The sequence below is a fragment of the Manis pentadactyla genome, chromosome 2 (assembly GCF_030020395.1).
Source record: "Manis pentadactyla isolate mManPen7 chromosome 2, mManPen7.hap1, whole genome shotgun sequence".
NCBI lineage: Eukaryota > Metazoa > Chordata > Mammalia > Pholidota > Manidae > Manis > Manis pentadactyla.
Window position 1 is genome coordinate 11,472,564 of NC_080020.1, and position 27,296 is coordinate 11,499,859.

The window sequence follows — 27,296 nt, forward strand, 5'->3', positions numbered from 1 at the left end:
TGTATTATACAGATGGAATATCTGAGAATACAGAGAAATCATTTCCCACCACTACACAATGGCTTGTTAACTGCAATCATATCTAAGAAAATAATTCAAATTGTTCTATTTCCAGTTTCTAAAAGATTACTATAGAATGTTCAAGCTAATCCTGCAATGAGCTTAACACAAAATAAGAACAAGACAATAACTTACCTTCCCATATAAACATCCTTGCTCCAACTCTACTTTGCCAGCACAAATGTATCCAAAAATACTGGGTCCTACAAAGGTGCCTCTTGAAAGGTGAGAACAGTTATTTCTATGTGTGTTTGTTTCTCCTGCTTCCCTCAAAAACTTTACGATCTTTAAGAACAAAAACTATGTGTTTTAAGCCTACATTGCTCTTACAGGAGTTCCACAGGTGGTTTCACAGTGAGTACACACTCAGTTAGTGCTGACGGAACGACCAGACCCAGGCGGGCTTATGCTGCTCACTATGTCCTGGGCAACACGCCAGGCACGGATGGATACAAACGGCAAACCAAAAAAAAACAGGCACCTGCCCTCATGGAGGTTGTAGTCCAGCAGGGGAAGCCTCTAAAAATCATACAAGTAAATGTATAATGATAAAATCTGGCAAAACATAAATGTATCACATACAAAGTACTGTCTAGACTGGGAGTGCCCGGCGTGACTGAGAGACAAGATGTGTAGTATGAGTAGGCATGAGTTCTGCAGACAAGTTTGGGTCAGATGCATGCCGGGAGGGGACAGAATGTGCACCAGCTCGGAGAAGGAGGGCCAGCATTACATCAGAAGTGAAAGAAGGTAAATGGGGAATCAGGGTGAATGGCTCCCAATATCTGAAAGGTGGGCAAGATCTCAAAGGCTGTATTAAAAATGTTCTCTATCCAAGAGCAATGGGAAAGTGCTGAAGAGTGACAAGGGGGTGCTGGCAAACTAAAGAGGGGTTTGGAAAGGCTCCAAGGGGAAAGGCAGGGGCACCAGCTGGCAAGCTAGCTAGGTGGTCTAAGGGAAAGGATGGCAATGGCTCCTGGGTGGTGGTGAAGACACAGCCAGACTGTGTCACGAGGTATTCAAGTGGGGTAGTAATGCAACAGTAAAGGACATGAGTGTGAAATCACAGAACAAATATAAATGGGTAATAATGATACGAAAAGATGTGTAATGCCAATTAGATTGGGGGGGTCATCAAAATAATAATAATAATAATAATATCCAAAACTAGAGGTGGCCCATTAAGAAAATTCATTGGTTCAGTCTTTTAAGGATCAAAGGCATTATGAAGGTATCTTTCAAAATTTAAAACTCACATTCAACTTGCAGGAATTCATTCCAAAGAAATAACTGCAGGGGAGGGAGCACAGCGATACCCACTGTGGTGTTAGAACAGCAGCAACTTAGAAACAACCTAAATACGCACAGATGTAGGAATGGGTAGTTCATAATACAGCTATACTTTGGAATTCTACACAACTATTAAAAAGAGTAAAGTACATCTTTTATTATGTCAACATGTGTCTATGTTCCTGTGTGTAAATCATATGTAGCACAACTCTACATGTATAAAGAATACTTAGAGAAATGAGTATGCATATATTTATGAATGCTTAAAATGTCTAAAAATATGCACACTGAGCTGTTAACAGTGGCTGTTTATCTCCAGAGAAGGGAGAAACTTATCCCCAAATTCTCTAAACTAATGTATTTACTTCAGTATAACTTGGACATTTTAAACCAGCATGTATTGTTTGTATACTTTAAAAACCAACAGAAAAAAAAAGAGGAGGGAGATTTCATGGATTCCAATATACATCCTGATTGAGAACTGCTGAATTAAATTAACAACTATCACCCTTACTTCTAAGAGATGTATGTTGACATATTTAGGGATTAAGTGTTATGATATCTGCAACTTAACTGACAATGGTTCAGCCTCTAAATTTACCCCATCAACATGCGTTGGACACACACACACACACATGCACCAACTATAAGGAATGTTCACAGTGATGCGTCTACACTCCAACCACACTGGACTACATTAAAATCCTGAGGATCCACCAAACTGCTTCCTACCCGGGGATGATCTTGGCTACTAACTACTCAGAGCGCTCCTGGGTTCTGAAGCACCCTGCCTCATCTGCCCCAAGTCCTGCAGCACTCCTCACCTGCACACATGCACACCACACACCCACACTTACTTTGTTTAGCTACCTTCTACCATCCATCTCGGGTATCACCCTGAGAGAGGTCTTCTCTGACACTGTTCCATTTACATTGTTGAGATACCGCAGGGCAACGGGGACAAGGGTCATGTTATTGTAAAATCTACTTAGCCTGCGAAAAAGGGCCATCTTTTCTTTAACTTAATCTATATGATGTTCTTCCTCTTCTTCCAGACCTTTAATCAATTAAGTAACTTTGTAACCAGGACAAGAGATAAACCTCCACAGTGTAAATGAACCTATGTGGGTAAAGAATGCCGAGATCTGGATCAACACTGTCACTTAAATAACTCTATTCATAAGACAAAACTTCAAAGGAATTATGAATCATCTGTATACATCATACCTTAAGCTGACCCTTACCTCAAAAGCCCTATAAAACCCCAAACCTCAACCCTTAAGCGCACCCCCTCTCTGAGGTCGCCTGCACTCCCACCTGAGTGTATACTGTCTTGTATCATATAAACTTGCTTGTTGCATAAGCCGACTGTACCTGTCTCTAAACTCTTTTCCATGATAAAGAAAATAACTCTCCAACCTTCACCTGTGGTGGTAAATGTCTTGGTCACTTGGCCATTTCATTCAGCTTTCTAATCTTAACACAGTCTTTTTCTCTGTTTTATTTCAGACCAGTAGGGAAGTGGAAGCTGTCAGAATATAACCTCACTCCATCCAGTGCTTCACCGCTCTCCCAAATCCTGGGGTGGCAGGGGCATAGCTCCCCGGCCATGCAGGTTTAGGCGGCCCCAGGACGCCAGGCGAGCCTGGCTTTAGGAGCTGGCAAGGGATCTGCCCAACACCGCAGGCGTTCGGTGAGCTTCCTTTCCTCCCTCCGTTCCTCCTTGCGCTCTGCTGCCTGCACAGCTGCTGACATTCGCTTCTACTCTCGCTCTACTGAATCCCTTCCTTACCTACACTTCGGCCGACCTGGTAGAGATTTCTTTCTCAGTTAAGAGTCAAGAACCCTCCCGTGCAGGGTGAGGTCTCGCCTAGTGCGCAGGGACCTCCCCAGATGGGCTGCCTGACAACACTGTCATCCCCACCTTGTCACCTCAACCACAGCACACCATACTTTTCCTTCACAACACTTATCAGCATTATAACTACATGCTTACAACTACATATTTATTTGCATAGCTTAAGAAATGTTTTCAAACCATCAAGATAAGGGAAGAAATTCAGAAACAATGGATTTCTCATCCCCAAATTTTCTAAACTAATTTTTCCTTCAGTCAGACCTAGCAGTTCCATATTGAAAGGGGCTTGGGTTTCAGAAATCCTGGTAAATGAAAAATATCCTGCTTCATTTTCTATCCCTATAAAAAGCAAATATGCATTAAAATTTTCAAATTTCCTTGCCTTTTCATGAGTTCCAGAGCGCTGCATGATTATTTCATTTTTGTTTCCCCTAATATACTATAATCACCATGAGGGTGATAATCCTGTCTTTCTCACCACTGTTTATCCAGCATTTAGAAGGCATTAAAAAATAGTTATTATATAAATGAATGAATAAGAAATTCTTATCAGAACGTTATGGGTTTGAGGAATGTGGAATGGGACACAACAGCCAAGGAAATGACAGGAGACACAATAATCATACATAAAGACTGTTTTCCCCTAAAGAACACTGGCAGCAAAATTAAGTATTTTTGCCAAAGTATCTCTAAGAAGGAAAACCTGGAGGGCCATTTAAGAGGACAGTAAGGAAAATACTGTCAAAAAGCCCTGCGGTTTTGCCCTGTTACTACAAAAAGGTGTAGGGATTAGGACCAACAGGCCTTTAAATATTTGTTTCTTTTCTAGTCAGGAGATTAGTATCTTTCTTTTATTCACTTGAATACTTTGTAGCTTCTTCACTTGAATACTTTTCATCTTGAATATTCAGCAACTCTTCTAAGATTTTACAATGAATCTCCCAACCCACTAGCACAAAGGAGAAAAATGAATAACCAAGGTTTTGGAGTACTTCCCTAGAATTCAGGGGTAACATCTTACACTTGCAGTTGGCAAACTGTTGCCCTGGTCCTTTTCTTAAATCCTGTTTTCAAATCTCAAATTCCCTTCCATCCCAAACTGTCTCCCCTACTGGGCTATAGATCTCAATGCCTCAAAACTTTAGGGCTGCCACCCCACAAAATGCTAAGTATTTGTCTTAACTAATTTGTCTAATATTTGTCAAGCAAACCAGGTGGTCATTTTAAGTCTTATAAAATATTTGTCTTTGGAGAATTAATTCTACTCAGTGGCTTAAACCTAATTTCTGGGCTGCAAAGGGACAATTTTCAAAACAGAAATTTCTAAACCTGAGCAGAGTGGGCTTGTCCTTTCCAGAGTGCTTGCTTAAAATGCAGATGCTTCTCAATCTGCAGTTACAAATCTCTTACGTTCTGCTACCTTACCAAAAGGAACCTCATGTTCAGTAAATACCACCCCCTAAACATGCAGATCACACATGCTTTTCAACCCAATATTAGTATCTCACCAAGGTGTTAATTACAGCTAGGTGGAAACCGGACATTTGAGAAGGCTTTAAAAGGAGGAAAGGAGATACTTATATCTGATATGGAATGCTGACTGCTTTAGGAAACTGGAAAGAGCTGAAGGAGAGAAGTTATAAAACAGTTACAAACAAAACTTAAATTCTAGCTACTACTTTTGTTAAAGCAAAGCTAGTGTTAGAGAACCAATCAGGTAGCATTTATTGAAAGATAGTATCACTGGATTAGGCCAAACTGTCAGTATCTCCATATTAAAAATTCAACCTCTAAGAAACTTCAGCACTGAATCCCACCTCTCAACCTTTAAAAGAAAGAATTTACTGATTTGTTTCTAAACAAGAATCCCATTTACACATTTATATGCATGTTTTCCATACAGGATTATCTACCTTTTGGCGTCTTTTCTCTTTCCTTTTGTCTTCTGTGTCCTGGAGCATTTTTTCTTTCCAGAGGTCAAAGAAATAGGAAGGATCAGTGTAGAACTTCAGCCCGTCCTTCTTATCATCTCTATAAAGCAGTGTGTTACAAGTGGGGAGGGGGACGCCGTTAGATGTTTTCATATGAGGGTAATTGTAATTCACTTTTAACTCCTGTGGGGATGGACCATTTGCATGGGCCATCTGAACTGTGTATGCATCCTTGTCTCTCAAATTTCCTTACTTGAAAAGAAGTAAACATGCCAGAACAGCAACCTTTTCTAGAATAATTAGGTAAAAATTACTCTTGCAAATTCAGATTTAAGTATAGAGAAATGCTCCTAAAAGTTACAATATGGCTCATAAACAATATTTAATACCTCAATTATTTCAGGAAATGTTTTGTTTATTCCCAATAGGGAATACACACACAGATGGATGAATTCTTAGTAGATACAGTCACTTCTACTATGGAATTTCAATATTATTAGGATAAAAATCAGTAAGTACTCTGTCCCTTTTTCTTAATCGGGTTTGCCCAGCATCCACAGATTTGATTAGGGAAGAAGCAAAACGGTGTGTAAATATGACTAGGAAAAAAAGTGATGAACTATGTAACCCATAAAGAAAATTCCCTGGTAGCCATTTCATTTTCAAATACTGCTGCAATTACTGTTGTCTAAAGAATATTTCAAATCTTTACAGAAGTTATTCATTTATCATAAAGCCAGTAATAATGCAATATGAACCCAAAGTTATAATATAAATCAACAGTAAAACTCAAAATAATGAAACACATTAATATACTAATGCTTTAAAAAGTATGTGGCCTATAAATTACCTTCAAGAGGAAGCAGAACATTAACATTTCAAATTAGTACATCAATAAGTCATTCAAGGCACACAGAAAAGTAAAACCCAATGAAGTATAGGAAAGAGTTTCTGCCCAAATAGCCAAAGAAGCTAACTGAATTATTCTGGGGAAAAACCGGCCTGTCCTTGGAGTTCTGCTCTGCCATATTCTGGGAGCTGTTAGGAAAGAGCATAAAACCTAAATGTGATTTATCCCCACTAGGATGTTTAGACATTTTAACAGTAAGGTATTAACAAAGGGCCACGTGGGGGAAGCTGCTCGGGCTGAGAGTGGGGGTGGGGATTGATAAGGGCCTGGCTGTACCTGTTTGAGTTTTTTTAAACCTACCAGTAAGAACAAGACATGTAAAGGAAAGATATAACGGGCTTAGGCGACATCCGGGGAAGACTGTGAACCCTGTAGTACTCAGCCAATGAGGAACCAGGGGAGGGACTCCTGCGCTAGGAGATAAATTATTGGTGCCAAACTCCCCAGGTGTGCCTGCCCACCAGACACCCGATCTTGCAAGACTGTCATTAAAGCCTCGCTCCGCTGTTCTCTTTGTCTCCGTGTCCACTTATTGAATTTGGACCAGTGAGTGTGTCCCTCACAATTTGGGGGCTCATCCGGGATCCTCTTGCCTGTGCGGCCTGCTCAGTCTGGGCATCTCACCTTCGCACAGAAGCCGAGGGGAGACCCAAGACTGTTGTGCGGAGACAGCGTGACCGACGCAGGGGAGAAAACGCAGGCACCGTGGCAACCAGGTAACCTTGTGCATGAGCCAAGGTGGGAAAATTGGGCTATAAGTACTAACTTGGTGGTTGGGCATTTTTCAGAGGTCGAGTGTGTGTGGCTGAGACGTGTAATCTCAGGGTGTGTGCAAGAAACTTCCATTATGGGGGGTTGAGTACACAGGGATCTCAGACACAGGGACCTCTTGAAGGATGGGAAATATAAACTCTAGGCCTAGGGAAGCAGAGAAAGGGAACCAGATGAGCTCCCTTGGAATTCCCCCCCCCAGATAGCCTGCTGGGGTGAAGGTTACGGTACTGGGGGGACACCTGTACCGGGTTAAGGACAAATGAAGATGATCAAATTTTGCTGTTTTGTCTGGATTAAAGTTAGATCAGATGAAAACTGGCTTTGCCAAGTTTGAGTTATTTTTTGATGATAATAAAGCCTCCAGTTCACCTGAGGAATCTGTTGGTTACCAAGGGCGCTTCCCCTATTTCCCCTCCACACCAGGGAAGGGAAAGCTAGGGAGGAGGAACTACAAGAGACCTCCCAGGACAAGCCCCGGTGTTGGGAGAGCGTTGTGTATTTTCCTTGGTCCCTTTCCTGCCGCAGCCGCAGAGGAGAGTTGAGAGGCGGGGACATGGCGCTGAGGCAGAGTGAAAGTTTGGTTTGGAGTTACTCCTGGAGAGAGAAAGTGAGGCCGCCTCCAGAGGGAGGGGCACCCTGGGAAGTTGGAGAGAAAGTTTTAAGTTAAAAGGTTGTGCACTTTGAGGGTGCTGGTGGCTTTGGAGAGAGGAGCGCCCCAGGGGTTGGGGGTTCCCTTTTTAAGGATTCTTTAAGAGTGTGGCCGGCACCTGGAGGTGTAGACTTGTTAGGTGGTCTCAAGTATCTTTGATGAGACATTATATTTCTTATCAGTCCTCTGGGTAATTCTGCAAAATTAGCCTAACAAGAAATTTCCTGCTTTTAGTCCCTTCCCAGGATGGCAGCTTCCTAGTTTGGGAGCATATCAGGACTGGCTGCCCTTCCAAGGGGGGCAGAGTTATTGTCTGTTTGCTAATGAGTAAGTTGTGAATCTTCCTTCTTGACCTCCTGGTTATTAAAATGCAATCTTTGGGATGAAATCCCTCCTGCCTTTTGCTATGTTGTTTACGGCTGCGCCTGCATGCTAAATTGATTTCCTGGGTTGCAGACTATTTGGGGTCAGAAAGAAAAAAAAATAGCATATAGGTAAAGTTAAAAAAAAAAAAAAGAGGCTGGGACTGTATGATTAACATAATAAAGACAGGCTATGCTGAGGTACCCTCTCCTTTATCTGAGGAATCTTCAAACATTCCAGGCCAAGTTGCTCCTGTCTTTTTGAGCTTTAATTAATTAACTCTGGGTCCTTTTAGTGAACTTTCCTGGCCTTTTTCTCTTTCCATCTCATTCATATCTCATATCAACAGGCATTCAGAGGTAGAAAGAAGTATGGCTTTAGTGCATTTGCATCTTTCCTCGGGTGGAGAGAAATTCATCTCCATATCAATAGGTAATTACCTGGGCAACAGAGGGCTTATCTGTACCCGAGAGGTGAGGGGGAGGGCTGGTTTTTGGCTGATGCTAGAGCCTGAAAGAGAAATCGCCCCAGACTGCAGCTTGTGAGTAGTAAATAGATTTTAAACTTTATTTCTCCCTTTGACTGATTTCAGTTTTTAGAGGTATTTTGCCCCAGGATTTCCTCTCCTTAGACTTAACAATGTAAGAAGGACTTAGAGTTTCCCCATGCCTTCTGGGGAGTCCACCAGGAATCCCAAGACGTTTCCGTTGAGAGAGGTCCCACTAGGACAAGAGGAAATTTGTTAATGCTCCCCTCACGGGTACTGAGGTGAGAAGTTCTAAGCATTGCTAGAAGATCCCCTTGGCCTAGTGGACCCACTAGATCAATTCCTGGGACCTAATATATATACTTGGATCGAGCTGATGTCCATCATGAATATCCTATTCACTGGTGAGGAGAGGGGAGTGATCAGGAGAGCCGCTATGTCCATTTAGGAACGAGAGCACCCACCAGGTCAGGGTATCCAGCCAGCGGAACAAAAATTCCCAAATGTAGATCCTAGATGGGATAATAATGATCTAGAAGACAGAACTAAAATGCAGGATCTTAGAGGGCTAATTATAAAGGGAATTAGGGAATAGGCCCCAAGATCTCAAAATGTTGCTAAGGCGTTTTAAGTTCAACAGGAAAGAGAAGAGACTCCAACTGCATTTTTACAGAGACTCGGGGACCAGATGAGGAAGTATTCAGAACTTGACCCAGAAGCTCAGGTAGGACAGGATCTTTTAAAAGTCAATTTTGTAACCAAAAATTGGCCAGATATATCTAAGAAATTACAGAATTTAGATGGATGGAATGAAAAACCTAGAGAAGAATTACTGAGAGAAGCTCAAAAAGTGTTAGAAGAGAGGCTAGAAGCTTGTATTTCAAATTGTTAGAGAGCCAGACCCTCTCCAATGGACCCAACGGAACTGCAAATTCTAGAGGAATTGAAAGCAATCCTTAGTCACCACCCCAGTCCTGCCACTCCCATCTTTAGAGAAGCCGTTTCACTAGTTACTGTTGAACAAGGTTCTCTGTAGGGTTTTGACCCAAGCCTGGGGAGGAAAGAAACAACCAGTGGCCTTTATGTCTAAACTATTGGGTCCTGTCTCTTGAGGATGGACTGAATGTGTTCAGGCCATCGCAGCCACGGCCTTCCTGGTGGAAGAGAGCAGGAAGTTAACTCGGAGGAACCCTCACGGTCAGTACTCCTCACCAGGTTCGGGTCATGCTTACTTAATCAGTGGGCTCGGCACTGGCTAATAGATTCTCAAATTTTAAAATACGAAGCAAGTTTACTTGAAAAAGATGACCTGATCTTAACCACAGATACTGTCTCAATTCGACCAGCTGCTTATGTGCAGAGGAAGCTGAAGGACAATCAGAACTGAGCCGTAGTTACATAGACCTCATAGAATATCAATCAGACTTGGAGTAGTCTATACCTTTGGAAAAATTTGGACAGAAAGAAGCCTCATAAACAGTAAAGGAAAGGAATTGATTCATGGGGAATTAATTAAGGAAATTCTGGAAAATCTTGTACTTCCAGCTGAGATTTCTGTAACGCATGTGAATGGTCACCAGAAAGGAAGTTCTTATGAAGCAACGGGTAATAGGATTGCTGATGTAGCTGCTAAAGAGGCTGCATCTGAGGATGAAATTAGATTTTTGAACCTCACCCCAAATATCCCTAAAATCTCATTGATCCCAAAGTTTTCCGAGAAGGAGATTAAGAAGTTACAGGAGGTGGGGGCATCTCGAGATGAGAAAGGGCGGTGGACTTTACCAGAGGGGAGAGAAATGATCAGCCAGCCTATTATGAGAGAGCTGATGAACATGTTACACAGGGGGAGCCATTGGGGTCCTCAGGTGATGTGTGATGCTTTGCTAAAGGTTTATGGGTGTATTAGCATTTACACCATTGCTAAACAGGTTTGTAAGAGCTGCATAACGTGCCAAAGAATTACTAAGAAGAGTATGAGAAAGCCAGTATCTGGAGAGAGACTCCCAGGAATAAGGCCATTCCAAAGTATTCAGATTGACTTTACTGAGATGCCGAAAATGGGAAAGCTTAAATATTTAGTAGTGATTGTTGACCATCTCACTGGATGGGTGGAGGCCCACTCATTAACAACTGCAATGGCAGGATCAGTGATAAAGGTACTTTTAGAGTAAGTTATTCCTAGGTTTGAGTTAATAGAAAATGTTGATTTAGATAATGGGAGTCATTTTACTTCAAAAGTACTACAGGGAATAATGATTATTATATGAGCTACCATATCTGGGAAGGGCAACAGACTTGCCCACTATGGAAACAAAAGATCAATTTTTTTTTTTTTTTTTTTTTTTTGTGAGGGCATCTCTCATATTTATTGATCAAATGGTTGTTAAAGACAATAAAATTCTGTATAGGGGAGTCAATGCTCAATGCACAATCATTAATCCACCCCAAGCCTAATTTTCGTCAGTCTCCAATCTTCTGAGGCATAACAAACAAGTTCTTACATGGAGAACAAATTCTTACATAATGAATAAGTTACATAGTGAACAGTACAAGGGCAGTCATCACAGAAACTTTCGGTTTTGCTCATGCATTATGAACTCTAAACAGTCAGTTCAAATATGAATACTCATTTGGTTTTTATACTTGATTTATATGTGGATACCACATTTCTCTCTTTATTATTATCATTTTTAATAAAATGCTGAAGTGGTAGGTAGATACAAGATAAAGGTAGAAAACATAGTTTAGTGTTGTAAGAGAGCACATGTAGATGATCAGGTGTGTGCCTGTAGACTATGTGTTAATCCAAGCTAGACCAGGGCAATAAAACATCCACGTATGCAGAAGATTTCTCTCAGAACGGGGGGGTGAGGTTCTAAGCCTTACCTCTGTTGATCCCCAATTTCTCACCTGATGGCCCCCCTGCCACTGTGCCTGTCTTAGGTTGTTCCTCCCTTGAGGAATCTTACCCGTCTCTGGCTAACCAGTCATCTTCCGGGGCCATACAGGGAAATGTGAAGTTGGTAAGTGAGAGGGAAGCCTTATTGTTTGAAAAAGTTAGCTTTTTAATTCTTTGCATATTTATGCCCTGTGGCTTCTATGCCCAGCATTTGTCTTGAGGTATCTTTACCACTTGGAAGAATTATGATAGTCGGTAAATTTGATATGAGGCACGAATTCTATTTAAGGGTTGTAATTAGGAAGGAAGAAGAAAAGCTATAGAAGTAGCAGGCGGAAGAAAACATGGGAAGATTGATTATTTCTTTGACATATCTTCTTGTAGAGTAACTTCAGCATGTATAGGTTTTAAGCTACTACTTAAATTGCGCACACACATTAACATAAAAGGAGTATAGTTACATAACCAAAGCATATCTGTAATTACCAGCCATCTCCAGTGAAACCAAGAAAACCAGTTAGGCACCTTAGGCATTTTTGAAAACTTATCTATGATATGGTGGATATTGTCCAACTGAACTTGAACAGTCTGAGAGAAATCAGACAAATTAAAACAACCCATTCCTGGGGACTGTTCACATGCCATATGTTCTTTTAACAGTAAATAGTCTGTAGTTGTAAGACTTTGGAGGGCTACAATTTGCACTTCTCCAAAAAAAGATCAATTTTTAAGAGAGTATGTGCTGGCCATGTCTTCTAACTTATCCTCTCTCAAGCTGAAAGGACTCCTCACTCAGACTCCCCCACTAGAGTTCTTCACTCACTGCTTCCAGCCTTGAGACCTGGTGTTAGTAAAATCCTGAAAAGAAGATGGACTCCAGCCCAGCTGGGAAGGCCCCTACCAAGTGCTCCTGATCAGGGAGACTGCAGTGAGGGCGGCTGAAAAGGATTGGACTCATTACACCAAAGAAACTGACTGGGGGATCTGGGGACAAAACAGAACTGGCAAGTGTCCCAGGTGGCTAACCAACCCTTCAGGCTGAAACTAAAAAGAACCTAAAATGTTAACTTTTATCCTAACTCTGTATTTCACAGGCAAGTCGCAGAGAGCCCTAAAATAGGAAGGAACTCCTGGTTATCCTGTCAAACTGTTAATCAATATTACTAAAACATCCAGCCCCCAAACCATTAGGTTTGATGCTTGTCAGGTTCTCTCTTGTGGTGACCTAAATGACCAAAAACAGCTTTCTAGAGATAATAAGTATCTGTGTACTGAATAGACAAATCTTAATAGAATAAAAAGGCAAGTAGGCCCCCATGTCCAAGGTGGAGCAGTGTTTGGTGGACTACCCAGTTTCAAGGGTGGACGGCCCCTCATGCAGCAGAAAAATCTTTAAAAAGAAAGCTCCACTTAGCTAAAGGAATTCCTCCTGACAATTGCCAGGACAGACAGTGTAACCCCCTTTTATTAAGTATACATAAACCTCAAGACTTAGACTCAGACCCTGTAATTGACCCTCATGTTTACAGACTCAGTGCAGATGTCATTAGAGTAGATCCCATGGGAAAGTTTAGTCTTAATTTAATCGAAGGCAAGACTTCACCCATAGTGGCCACCCCCAATCCTGAGAGAAATAACAAGCCAGAGCTTCCCCATAATGACCCTAGACTAGTTACTGTAACAGAGATAAAAGATCTAAAATAGACTCTTGAAATAGAGATAGGTTATGGAGACACCAATGCCTGGGTAGAGTAAGTTAAATTTTCAGTACTCGCTTTGAATAAAAGCGATTGTTACGCATGTGTTGCTGGATGGCCACAGGCACAGGTGGTCCCGTTCCCTCTCTGCTGGGACACAGACCCCACTGAGATGGACTGCATGTTGGCCCTGTACCAGGACAAGGACACTTGGGGAAATGAGACTTGCAAGGGCTTGTCTTTACTCTTTCATGCACTAAAGAAGTCAGACCCAAGGGCAATCCCCTCTTTTTCCATAGAGAAGATGAATCACTCCTCATGCCTCTCTAGGCAAGGGGAAGGTTTCACAACTCCTATGGGGAACATACTGACTTGTACCCATGTCCTAAATGTCTCTAAAGAGGGCAACTTCTCGAAATTACACATCCCCCAAGTGGATGCTTGGTGGTACTGTGGAAAGTGGAACCTGCGCTACTTGCTACCACCCACCTAGACTAGAACTTGTGCTTTAGTCCAATTGGCCATTCCATTTACCCTGGCATTTCTCTCCATACCCAATGAAAAAATATTTTTCAAAGAAGTTGTAGATCATTACAAGGCACCACTTTAGCTAATGAATTAGCTGAAAACTGGCAGCAGTGACCCTTTTATAGACTAGTTGGAAAGATGGTTTGGAAAATAGAAAGGTATAGTTGCCTCTGTTTTAACATCCCTTGTTATAGTTGCGGGAGTTGTAACTGCTGTAGATGCTGTATCATCCCTTGTGTGAGAGGCCTGACTCAAAAGCTTATAAAGGCAGCCATAAACAAGCAAATACCTATGACCTACACCCAAAATAATCTTAGAAGAAAATTTGAACTATGAGGAAGAGAGTAAAAATCTATTAGAGAAATTTGAGAAAGGACCAAGCGTAAATTAAAATACATTACTGGGAATAAAATCAGAAATTCTTAAATAAAAAGAGGGGGGAGCTGTTAGGAAAGAGTATAAAACCTAAATGTGATTTATCCCCACTAGGATGTTTAGACATTTTAACAGTAAGGTATGAACAAAGGGCCACGTGGGGGAAGCTGCTCGGGCTGAGAGTGGGGGTGGGGAATTGATAAGGGCCTGGCTGTACCTGTTTGAGTTTTTTTAAACCTACCAGTAAGAACAAGACATGTAAAGGAAAGATATAACGGGCTTAGGCGACATCCGGGGAAGACTGTGAACCCTGTAGTACTCAGCCAATGAGGAACCAGGGGAGGGACTCCTGCACTAGGAGATAAATTATTGGCGCCAAACTCCCTGCCCACCAGACACCCGATCTTGCAAGACCGTCATTAAAGCCTCGCTCCACTGTTCTGTTTGTCTCTGTGTCCACTTACTGAATTTGGACCAGTGAGTGTGTTTCTCACAGAGCTTCTCATTGTCACATACTAATAAGACCCAAGTGTCTATGGGGACTATTCTGGTCACTCTCTGTTTGAAAAATCACTAACAAGTCAGTGCAATTCACTCTATACTGTAACCTTTGATTACTTGAAATCCTTTGTTTTCCAAGTTTCCTAATTGATATGCAAGCTGCACAATAGAGATTTTTTTAGTAACATGATTGTGAAAAATATAATTTGTTTCTCTAAGATAAAAGGCCTTCAGTACAGATGAAGGTACAGAAAAATTGAGCAGCAACTTGCTGCAAAATTAAGACGTATAAAATACACGTTTTTTTAAAAAGGGAACTAATACACAAGTAAACAAATGTTAAGCTTGACATAAGAATATAAGCAGAAAGGTCCTGTGCTTATAGCAACTAAACACTTAATTTTTCAGCCACATTATACTTCTCATACATTAAAGGACTGTGTTATGACAGGGTCATACTTATGTTCAAATGCAAAAATTTATGGTTTCATATACCCAAAATATTATTGAATTAACAGATTTGAGTTGGCACTGCTATTCTTAAACAGTTTTTATTTCTACTTCTCAAAGAAAACTGAATATACACATTCAATATGAGTCAATTCGTTTTTTTATGCAATGAAAATTTTAAAATCACAAATATTTAATCATGATCTTGATTAATCAAATATAAGGGGTTCATTGATTTTTTGGTTTTTTTTTTTCCTTTAGAGAGAATATTGAGGATTCTTAGGAAAATGTTAATTAGCAAGTCCTCATGGCTCCCAGTGCTAAGTAAAACTGAAATTGCCCCAGGAAGACACCCACTGAACAAAATCAAAATCACAAGTTACAACATTAAGCTTACAATACTGCTATTTCTATCATTAATTTCTAAATGAATGTACTAAAACCTCCAGAAAAGCACACTTGTTTCATAGAAAAATGTGGCACCTCAATTGTCTCCTGTCATAGTTCCCATGAGATCTCTATTACTTTTTTTTTGAGAGAATCTTTTTTCCATGCTGAAAGAGAGGGATGAGTTTGAACTGCTGCTTTTATAGCAGAGCTGCAACAAAAGGCAGGTCCAAACATGTCCTCTGGACCCTGAAATGGGACAGGGTTTCAGACACTTCTTGAGGAGGACCAACAGGCCCAGGAAGGCAGTGACGGAAGCAAGGAAGTCACTCAATTCTAAAAGGCCTTGCAGAACGATGGCCCAGCAGAGCTAAGCCTGCAGGGCAGGGAGGACCCCTCCCCGTCACACAGTCTGTGCTCATTCAAGGCTGAAGGACTGCGTTCAACGAGAGGTAAGGATGGACAGGAACAAGACTTGCCACAAAAGACCAAAGTGTATGTGAAAGGCGGCAGAGGAAGAAGGTGACAAAAATGGAAAGGAAATACTAATGTGGCAGGAGGCAGGAGAGGTGGTTTACAAAGTGTTTTTAGTTTCTTAATTGGAATTTTTGCACTATTTATTTTCCATTCTTTTCATGGGAAGTCTGGTCCTGATAATGTGTCCTACACATTAACAGGTTAATTTGTTGACTTTATTATTCACTCTTAAAAACCCTTAAATGCTGCAGAACAGTTTTCTGAATTCAGTAACAAGTATCTCTGCAATGCTAAATGCTGACTTACGTATTGTGCTGCATTATAAATGATTGTGCAGTTCCTTTAAAACTGACTTTGAACATAAGGAACAACATAACCACACATGACATTGTTTTGTAAAGTGCCCACTTCTACTTCAGATAACTAAAATTAGAGCTCACACTTCTCTTGATAAGTTTATTTATATTTTGAAACACTAAACTTTAACAATTTATGGTAACAAAACTGTACCAATAACTAATTCCACTGTGTATAATACTGCAATTATTTTCAAAGTTTGAACAAATACTTTCACAGCACTGCTCACCTCTCTTGCCATATCTATGTTGAAAGGCACTGGGAACGTAGGAAGCCATACCTGTATGGTGTCAGAATATTCAGAGGTGGTGGTTTATCACTCTGGTTGTAAATGTCAGCAACAGGATTCGGAATGCTGTTCTTTGAAACCACCTGCTGGTCTTGGACTGTAGAACTTTTGAAAGCTTTTTTCATGTTGATATCCTGTAGCGACACTATTTAGAGAAAAGCCCCCCAAATTGAATTACATGGAAATATTTTTAACTATTTAGAAATACATACAATTTGATTCATAATCATAAACATCTTCTAGGATAACAAATAGTATTTTTATTGTTTATGAAAAACCACGCTTAAATAGGATGTACATGCATTCCCTCTTATAAATAAGTTATCTCTATGAAATGAAGTCATGTCTTTTCTTCTTTTGTAGCAATCTAATTATTTCACTGAACCTAATATTAGAGCCTAATTCTTTATACAGAAACCACACAGGAATATAGTTGAGAATAACAGGCATGTAAATACAAAGATTTGGGTAAATACAAAGATCCTAGGAGGAAACATATTCAAGCATTTGTACCAGCCCCACAATACATGTGGGAAATATTTCTGCAAAGAATACACAAATATAAAAAACTAATATTAAGGAAATGACACTAACTAAAAGGCACTAACATTAAGGAAAGTTGGCAAAGCTTTTCCACATACATATAGTCCTAGAAATTAAGTGGCATGATACTACATAAAGGAGTCAGGGCTAACTCTACTTATTTCTTGTGTTTGTATAATACCCTCCGTCTCATGTACTAACTCATCTACCTTGACACAAACTTTTGGAGGTGGGCAAACTAGTCCATTAGCCCACTTGACTAGCGAAGTTGGGAGTCAGGGGTGTTACGTGACCTTTCCAAGACCACCCAGCAAAAAAGCGGCAGACCCAAAATAGAACACAGATTTCCTTACTTGGTCAAGCAGTTTTCCTATGATAACATTCATACCAAGGAAAGCAATAAGGCAAAAATTGATTGAAAGGGATTTTCAGGATATGAGATACACGGAAAAAAACCTCATGACATATTTCATCTATATATTGACCTTTCCCAGTGGAAGGTTTTTCACAAGCATTTGAACTGCAAGAGCCAACAAAAACTGAAAAAAAGATTATAAATATTAGTGATACCAATTTGAAAAGTGAATGACTGATGATGTTAATTCCTTCTCTGAAAGTGACCAAGTAGCTATTCAGATTTTTTTCAAATAAAAAATAAATTTAAAAAATCATATTAAAGAATGTTCACAAAAGATACATATCAATGCTCTAGACATTTTTGTGAAATTTCTAATTCATTAATTTTGACCTTTGAAAAAGATCTGAACATGGGCAAACATTTTTTTAAATGATGAAGGAAGAAGTCCACAAGTAACTACATTAAAAAAAATTTTTTTATTAATACTTTTGGAGGTCTAGTAGAAAAATCAGATGCTAGGATTGTTTTAATGCAACCTGAGAAATTTTAGCTGCCATTATATGAATGTAAAAATAATTTTTAATCTGAATATTTTTCTCATATCTGCAGATTTTCTTTCCATTTTCCAGACTAATCTCAATCTTTCATTCAAAAGGTACGGAGAGTGAAATTTTTAAAAAGGAACTGTCGAATTTTTTGTTAAACTGCCACAATTTCAGGGTGCATCATCAAAATGATTATCATTTGACTACATAGTGCTTGTCAGTATTAACTTTACTTTACAATCCTGGAGGTTAAAGGTCTTCAGTAAATGCCATTTCTGAGAAATTAAATCAGTAGGATCACCAAGGTTATTTCTAAGTATTAACCCTAACAAGAGTAGCAGATGGATGACTTCACTGTCCCATTATATATGTATAAACCTCCCTCTTCACTGGACCTTACCTCTGGAGTGATTCTATTATCTTTAAAATTATTACCAATAATCTAAACTAGGATTTTCAATACTGAATGCATTTGAAGAATCCTTTAAAACAAATACTACATGTGTAATTATTTTTAAAAGAGTGGCATATATGAGATAGACAAGATGTGACTTTTTAATCCCTAATTAACCCAATGTTGTGGGGTTTTCCCCCCTCATTATTCATCTAGGAGAAGACAAGATGAAATATCAGCATACTACCCCAAGGAAAAAGCAGTAATTACACTGCAATTAATTACTACCATCTTGTCAACATCACTTCCAGCTCATTGCTTTCATGCAATTACCTACCCTCTTCCACTGTTGAATCCAGCTGGGTAACTTTGACAGCAAGGCGATCAATTCTGTCTTGAAGAGAATTTGCTCTGATGTAGAAGTTGTTAGCCTCATTAAACAACTCACCAAATATGTCTTCAGCATGTTTGCCTATAGAAGAAAATGAATGGAGAAAGCCATCTGCTAAGAACTGCTGAAGCAGCCATCAGACATTTTCACCAATGCTGATTACTGTCAACACACAGAATTTTGTGCAAATGATTATAAGAAAAAGCATCACAGTCAAGGGCCTTCAGAATTTTTGAAAATTTATTAGGGATAGTCATACATATCTGAAGTTGACCCAAAGTTGTAGAATTTTAAAAATACCCAGATAGCATAGACATTTTATTTAATTGCTACATGAATTATCATGCAAGTTGTTTCCCATTAAATTAAATTAAACATTTTTAGAAAAAAAAAAACTCTCCCTTTGCATGCTTTATGTATAAATAGAATCTCAGGACCTAAAAACTTTCGTTTTACTTCCTAAGATAATTCAATAAATAAGTCAAGTTGGTTTCTAAATTTAGGCTTTTATATCATTCACTATCAGAAACATTAGCTAACATATTGTGCCTAACACTTCCCAATGGCTTTGAATTGTTATAATTCAAAAAACAGGTTACTTAACAACCAATGGCTCAATGAAGAAATCATAAAAATAAGAAAATACATGGAGACGAATGAAAATGGAAACAATGGCACAAAATCTTTGGGACACAGCAAAAGCAGTTCTAAGAGGTAAGTTTATAGTAATACAGGCCTACCTCAAACAATCTAACCCTACATCCAGTGGAACTAAAATGAGAACAAAGCTCAAAGTTAGTAAAAGGAAGGAAATTAATAAAGATCTGAGCAGAAATAAATGAAATAGAGCTAAATAAAACACTAGAAAAGATCAATGAAACTAAGAACCGGTTCTTTGGAAAAATAAACAAAATTGATCAACTTTTAGCCAGACTCATCAAGTAAAAGGACTCAGAATTAGAAATGAAAGAGAAGTTAAAACTGACACCATAGAAGTACAAAGGATTATAAGAGACTATTATGAAAAACTGTATCCCAACAAACGGGACAACCCAGAAGAAATGGCTCAATTCCTAGAAACATACAATGTCAAGACTGAATCAGGAAGATACAGAAAATCTAAATAGATCAATTACTAGTAATCAAAAACTGAACAAACTAAAATCTAGGACCAGACAGTTTCACAGATGAATTCTATCAAACATTTAATGAGGAGTTACTACCTATCCTCCTCAAACTATTCCAGAAAATAGAAGAGGAAGGAATGCTTCTAACTTTATTCTATGAAGCCAGCATTACCCTCACACCAAAACCAGAGAAAGACCAAAAAAGAATATTATGGGCAAATATTTCTGATGAACTTGGATGCAAAATCCTTAATAAAATATTAGCAAACTGAATTCAAAAATACATTAACAGGATCATTCACCATGATAAAGTGGGTTTACTCCAAGAAGCAAGAATGGTTCCATATCTGACAATCAACATGCTATACCACAACAAAAGGACCCTCCTGGTGTCCCTCCTGAATTACATCAGCAGTGTGGTTTTTTCACCTCCTACCCTCAAATCCATTCATCTCACTGCTGCCAAATGATCTTTCTAAAAGACAGTCTGACTCTGTCCTTCCTATTCAAATTCTCTACTGCTCCCAAGCATCTCAAGATAAATCCAGCCTCTCAGCAGGATAGAGAAGGCCCTGTGCACCTCGTTTCTGCCCTTTCTCTGTTCTCCAGTCAGAAAGAACTACCCTCAATCCCGAAACCCATCCCACTTTCTCACAGACTTGCCGCTCTTCCACATTTCCCGACTCCCTCTGGGCTTTGTCATCTCACTCAGGATAAAAGCCACAAGCCTTACAATGGCTTACACAGTGTGACATGATTCGGCTCCACTCACTTTCCTGGCCTCACCTACCACTGCCTCTTGCTTGTGCATTCGCTCCAACTCTGCCCGCTCCCTGCTCCTTCTCCAGTGGGCCTAGCATATCTGCTTCTCCTCAGGCTTCTACACTTGTTCCTTCTGCCTGGACCATTTGTGTCCCAAAGACCCACAAGGTTTGCTCCCTCACTTCACCCAGGCCTGCACCCAAGTGTCACTCTCTAAGTGACACTTCCTCTAGCAACCCTAGCTAAACTTCAGTCACCTCACCACACAAGCAAACACATGCACACACACTCATCCTTATCCCTTCCCTGCTGCATTCTTCCCCTTTGCATTTATCACCACATAATAAATTATACTTGTACTTATTCATCTTGTTTCTTGCCTATCTTCTTCCACTAGAATGTCGATTCAAGAGGACAAGGACTCTCCTAGGTGCTGTGTGTGACTATATCAATCCCCAAGATCTAGGGTGTGCCTAGCTTACACAGTAGCTGGTCAAAAATATTTTGGAATAAATGAATAAAAATGTATCAACTTGAAATCAATCTTTTGGGGTGCAGACTGGGCTCTGGAAGATCAGATGCCCCTCTCTGTTCCATAGTACCCAAAGCACAGTTCAATCAGGATTCATCACATAACTAATCTTGTCTCTTTTTAAATAAGTTCTTTGCGGGTATGAGCTATGCCTTTCATCTTTGCTGAGCCAGTGCTCAGTGATTATCTCAAATAAAAACACATGATCTATACCAGTGTTTTCATGATAACAAATACACAACCCAAAACTGCTCCCTGCTCAGTAGGTTGGGAAAAGCTGGGCTAAGAAGATTAAACATGTTTCTACACCTTGGAGCATCCCAAAATCTTTAATAAGCTAATGTGCAATAAGAGTCTGTAAGAGTAGCACCTAGCATCCCCTGACTGAGCCTAGAAACATCTATTAACATCTTCTAGAACTACTGTTTTATGATGCCTATTTGGAGAAATGCCTGCCCAGTTAGCTGGATCTGTAGACAAAGCACAATGCTCTGAATGTCTTACATCCAAGTCTATCAGTTGTTTATTTAGAATGATAGACATAGTCAACCTGTAACCAACTAATTTTTGTATTTCTACCTGACCATTCATAGTTTAAAAAAATATTCCAGCACAACTCAAAAACAAACCATCCCTTTCCCTTTAGTTATGCAGACATCTAATTAACAGAGACAGCATATATCACCAAGAATATGGGAGTATACACCAGTGTTCTCAAAGCATGGGGATTATTGTTGGGAACCACACTCTGCTAGATGCCATGTAAGTTGAAAAGGATAAATATGTGCCCTTTACTTTCAATGCGTAACCCTATTTGAGAAAGACATGCAATTGATACTATACTTTCATCGGAAGTTCTTGATTTGTAAAAAGAAACATAAATTAAAGACTTGAATATTTAATCTTTTGCCAGCTGCTGAAAGCTAACAAGTGACTAAAGAGAAGAAAAACGGAAGGATCTATATTTTCTGAAGAACAAGAATAAAGTATTGCAATTACAGTATTTGGTTTTGCAAATGGCAACTTATTTGAAAAGCTTAATTTTACTGACTCTTTCAATGGCAAGTCCATTAATAGCCAAACTAAACTAATTCCGAATTCAATCAATTAGAACACTTATGAACTTGTGTCCAAGTACATCAGATTGAGAAGTATGCCTTCAAACTGCTGAAACATAAATATCATGCATGGATTTTCAATTCTATTTAAAAGTGAAGATTAACTGGAAACTGATATGAGTATTTTCTGTAGAACAAGAACTAGTCATAATAACGTCCTTCAGAAACTTTAAGACACACAGCTAGAACCTATATCTTGGCTTGTCAAGATTTTGGTTTTTTATTCTCCACTAAAAGGATCCAGGTTCCTTGGAAAAATGACTGATTCTAGGGCTGAGGGTGGAAAAGTATAAGATGAGATTAGAGTATCTTGCTGTGCTTTCTAGAAAAAATAAAGAAGTACTCAATGGGGGACATTTCAAAAGGCCACAGGAGCCAGCCTGAAAGGGCTCCCACTGGCCAAAGCTGAGAAAATGTGAGCATCAAAATAAATAATAAAGACAATAGATTACAACCCATAGAATAAAAATCCAAGAGTTCTCAATGACATATAAATGAGTGAATATATAAACAAGGAAAGAGGTAAAAGTAATTATAGCACAATACCAACTACTAAATATAGAAAAAATTATGGAACAACAAAAATCACCATTCTGCAATACCATAATAAGTGTTTAGGGCAGGAATCATCAAAAGATGCTAAGAGTAGTGGGCAGAAGAGGGATGGGAGTAGGATATCACATGGTCTCCTCACGTCTTCCTGTAAGATATTTATTAATTACATGGTGGGGAGACTATATAAAGAAACCTACATAAAATTCATATGGAACCACAAAAGACCCCGAATAGCCAAAGCAATCCTGAGAAGGAAGAATAAAGCTGGAGGGATTATGCACCCCAACTTCAAGCTCTACTACAAAGCCACAGTAATCAAGACAATTTAGTACTGGCACAAGAACAGACCCAGAGACCAATAGAACAGACTAGAGAGACCTGATGTAAACCCAACCATATATGGTCAATTAATATATGATAAAGGAGCCATGGACATACAATGGGGAAATGACAGCCTCTTCAACAGCTGGTGTTGGCAAAACAGAGAAGGCAAATAGTGGATCTGTGGCATCTTGCACTGATGGACAGCTACATGCAAGAGAATGAAACTGGATTATTGTTTAACTTCATACCCAAAAGTAAACTCAATGGATCAAAGACCTGAATGTAAGTCATGAAACCGTAAAACTCTTAGAAGACAACATAGGCAAAAATCTCCTGCATATAAGCATTAGCAACTTCTTCCTGAACGCATCTCCTCGAGCAAGGGAAACAAAAGCAAAAAAGAACTCATGGGACTACATCAAACTAAAAAGTTTCTGTACAGCAAAGGACACCATCAACAGAACAAAAAGTCATCCTACAGTATCGGAGAATATATTTGTAAATGACATATCTGACAAGGGGTTAACATCCAAAATATATAATGAACTTACACATCTCAATACTCAAAAAGCAAATAACCCAATTAACAAATGGGCAGAGGATATGAAGAGATGGTTCTCCAGAGAAGAAATTCAGATGGCCAACAGACACATGAAAAGATGCTCCACATCACTAATCATCAGGAAAATGCAAATTAAAACCACAATGAGATATCACCTCACACCAGGAAGGATGGCTAGCATTAAAAAGACTAAGAACAACAAATGTTGGCGAGGATGTGGAGAAAAGGGAACCCTCCTACACTGCTGGAAGGAACGTAAGCTAGTTCAACCATTGTGGAAAGCAATAGGGAGGTTCCTCAAAAACTAAAAATAGAAATACCATTTGACCTGGGAATCCCACTCCTTGGAATTTACCCAAAGAATACAACTTCTCAGATTCAAAAAGACATATGCACCCCTATGTTTATCACAGCACTATTTACAATAGCCAAGAAATGAAAGCAACCTAAGTGTCCATCAGTAGATGAATGGATAAAAAAGATGTGGTACATGTACACAATGGAATACTATTCAGCCATTAGAAGAAAACAATCCTACCATTTGTAAAAACGTGGATGGAGCTAAAGGGTATTATGCTCAGTGAAATAAGCCAGGTGGAGAATGACAAGTACCAAATGATTTCCCTCATTTGTGCAGTATAACAATGGAGCAAAACTGAAGGAACAAAACAGCAGCAGACTCACAGACTCCAAGAAGAGACTAGTGGTTACCAAAGGGGAGGGGTGGGGGAGGGCGGGAGGGGAGGGAGGGAGAAGGGGATTGAAGGGTATTATGTGTAGTACACATGGTGTGAAGGATCACAGGGAAAACAATGTAGCACAGAGAAGGCAAACAGTGAATCTGTGGCATCTTACTACACTGATGGACAGTGACTGCATTGGGGTATGGGTGGGGACTTGATAATATGGGTAAATGTAGTAACCACATTGATTTTTCATGTGAAACCTTCATAAGAGTGTATATCAATAATACCTTAATAAAAAAAAAAAGAAACCTACGGACAAAACATCAGCCAATGACTACAGGTGACTTGGGTGATCATGGGATAAGCAGACAATAAGTGCCTCCCAATGAAGTGCGCGGAGGAGCATGTATCCTCACTCTGCGACAGTCCTGCCGATAGGCTGAATCTGACCATGAGGCGACACTGGAAGATCTAGACCAAGGCACATTCCACAAAGTAAATGGCAGTTCCCTTTCAGAATGCCAAGTCATAAAAGTTAAAGGAAGACCAAGGAACTGCTCCAGATTAAGGAAAGAATTACATATAAAGTATAAAATAAGTATACACACACACACACACACACACACACACACACACATATACATATCACACTTCAATATATGAAATATATATGTAATATTTGAAATATACTTAATATACTTTAATATTTGAAATATATGTAATTTGAAATATTCTCAATATATTTTAATATTTGAAATATACTTCATACTCAATATATGTTACTATTTTAAATATGCTTTATACACACACACACACACACACACACACACACATACATATTAAAGCCCTGGAGCATTCCAACGTGTAGAGGTTGGGAAGACCATCAAAGGAGAAAAGAACAGCTTGTGAGGCAGGAGAAACACCCAAATGTGTCGGCCCAGAAACCATGTAAAGAAAGTTCTCCCAGAAGCAGAAAGTTACTAACTGAACCAAATGTAGCTGACGTATCAAGTAACAAGACTGAGACAGAACACCAGGTCTGGCAATCTGGAAGCTGCTGGTTAGAGTGACAGGCCCGGTTTCAAGGACAAAACTTTAATGGGACAGAGACAATGAGGGAAGGAAAGGGCAGACATGAGAGGCTGTGACGGGGAGCAAGAAAGGGCAATAGGCAGAGGATGATCTGAGGATGATTTCAGTTAGATTTCTCAGCATATTAGTGTTTCGTAGGAATGACGTACACGAAGGGGAATGATCGTGAGGGGACAGGGCCCGCGCTTTATGGGAACAGTCGCCGTTCTTAAGAGGGTTGAGCAGGACACACCTGTACAGGTCATATCAGCAGGCTGACTTGGAGAAGAGGGCTGTTTGGTTCTCCTCTGGCTGCCTTTTTTTTCCCAGTGAAATAAAAAGTCATCAGCTCGGAGTGGAGAAGTTTGAGGTGGAAAGATATGAAATAGGCTTTCTAAGGGCAGGAAAACTAACAAGGGAATTACAGCAAGATTGCGGAGCAACATCGAGGGCTCATGATTTTAAAGGAATGTGCTCATGATTTTAAATCTCTCTTCCTTTCTAATGTAGGCACTAAATGTACAATTTCCCTCTAAGCACTTCTTTAACTAAATCCCACAGATACATGGGTACTTTGTGTGTTCATTACCACACAGCTAGCAATAGTTTCTAATTTCCTTCTTGATTTCTTCTTTGACCCCAGGATTATATTAAAAGATTCTGCTTTATTTTCCAATATGTGAGAATTATCTAAAAAGATTATTATAATTATCTCATTACCCACCATACTCTTCATGATGCCAATCTTTTCAAATGTTATGTTCTCTTTTGGTGAACATTTAAAAAATGTGTATTCTACAGTTTGCAGTTCAGTGTTCTAGAAAGGAACCACATCTACAAAGGTCAGTCAGACTCGTGGGTAGTACTGTCCAAACCTTCTATACTCTTACAGTTTTTCTATTTGTTTTATCATTCTTGAGAGGTTTTTGTTAAAATCTCCCACTATGATTCTGGGTTTGCCTATCTCTCCCTTTATCTATTTTTATTCCACGTACTTAAGTTCTCCTATTAGGCAAAAACACATTGAAAATTGTGTGTTCTTGGAAAACTGACTTTTTTTTATCACTATAAAATTTCCTCCTTTATTTCTGTTTTATAGTCTACTTTACTTGATATTAATATAGCCACATCAGCTATCTTATGCTTTGGGTTTACATGGTACATTTTTTCCCTTATTTTCTTTAAATCTGTGTCTTCATCCTTAAAAATGCATATATTTTAGTCTTGCTTTTTTTTCTTTAACCTGACAGGCTCTGCCTGTTAAGTGGAGAGTTTAAGTGTTTCTATTTATGTAATTACTGATGTGGCTGGGTTCTAACCTCTGGGTACTGGTTCTCCTCTTGTCCCCTCTATTCCTTGTTGCTTTGTTCTTCCTTTCCTGAATTATTCTGGGAAAAATCAAATAATTACCTTAGGGCTCCATTTTGTCTCCTCTATGTGTTATCCTAGAGACTACCAGAAATTAAAGTATGCATCCTTAACTCATCACACTGTACTTTTCAAATAAAACAGCATTTCATGAACAACGTAAAACACAACAGTACAATTCCACCAACCCTTCAACCCTTAGTGCTTTATTGTCGTATATTTAATTTCACATAGGTTATGAACTCCACGGTAAGTTTTAAAACCAATAGTCTTTTAGGCAAATCATAAATGCGTAATTTTTTGTGACTTACATTTACTCGCGTGTTTTCTCTTTCTGGCCATCTTTATTCCTTCTTGCAGATTCGGGGTACCATCTGGTACTTCCCTTCAGCCTTTAGCATTTTTTAGCTTATTTTCTAGGGCAGGTCTGCTGAAACTAATTCTCTCAGATTGTGTCTGAATATAATATGCCTCTAATTTTTGAAGGATATTTTCACTGGTTATTGAATCAGAATGTCAACTTTTTTCTTTTGGCACTTTATGCACTATTTTCTGGTCCCCATTATTTCTGGTGTGAATCAGTTGTCATTCTCAATATTGTTCCCTCTCTGTATGTAATGTATTTTTCTCCTCTTGCTTCTTTTAAGACTTTTCTTTCTCTTTTGTTCTTCAGGCAAT

The 27,296-nt window shown here is 39.3% G+C and overlaps 1 protein-coding gene across 3 annotated transcripts in view; it reads right to left on the reverse strand.

The window, feature by feature from the left end:
• The window catches only part of WASF3 (WASP family member 3), a 131,009-nt gene that overhangs the window by 11,778 nt on the left and 91,935 nt on the right, over positions 1-27,296 (reverse strand). For all 3 annotated transcript variants that reach the window (XM_057490133.1, XM_036917374.2, XM_057490128.1), the window contains 3 exons: positions 18,460-18,594; positions 16,274-16,427; positions 5,122-5,239 (listed from right to left, as the gene is read on the reverse strand). In XM_057490133.1, coding sequence (XP_057346116.1) covers positions 5,122-5,239; positions 16,274-16,427; positions 18,460-18,594 — 407 coding nt within the window. The remainder of the gene's footprint in view (positions 1-5,121; positions 5,240-16,273; positions 16,428-18,459; positions 18,595-27,296) is intronic.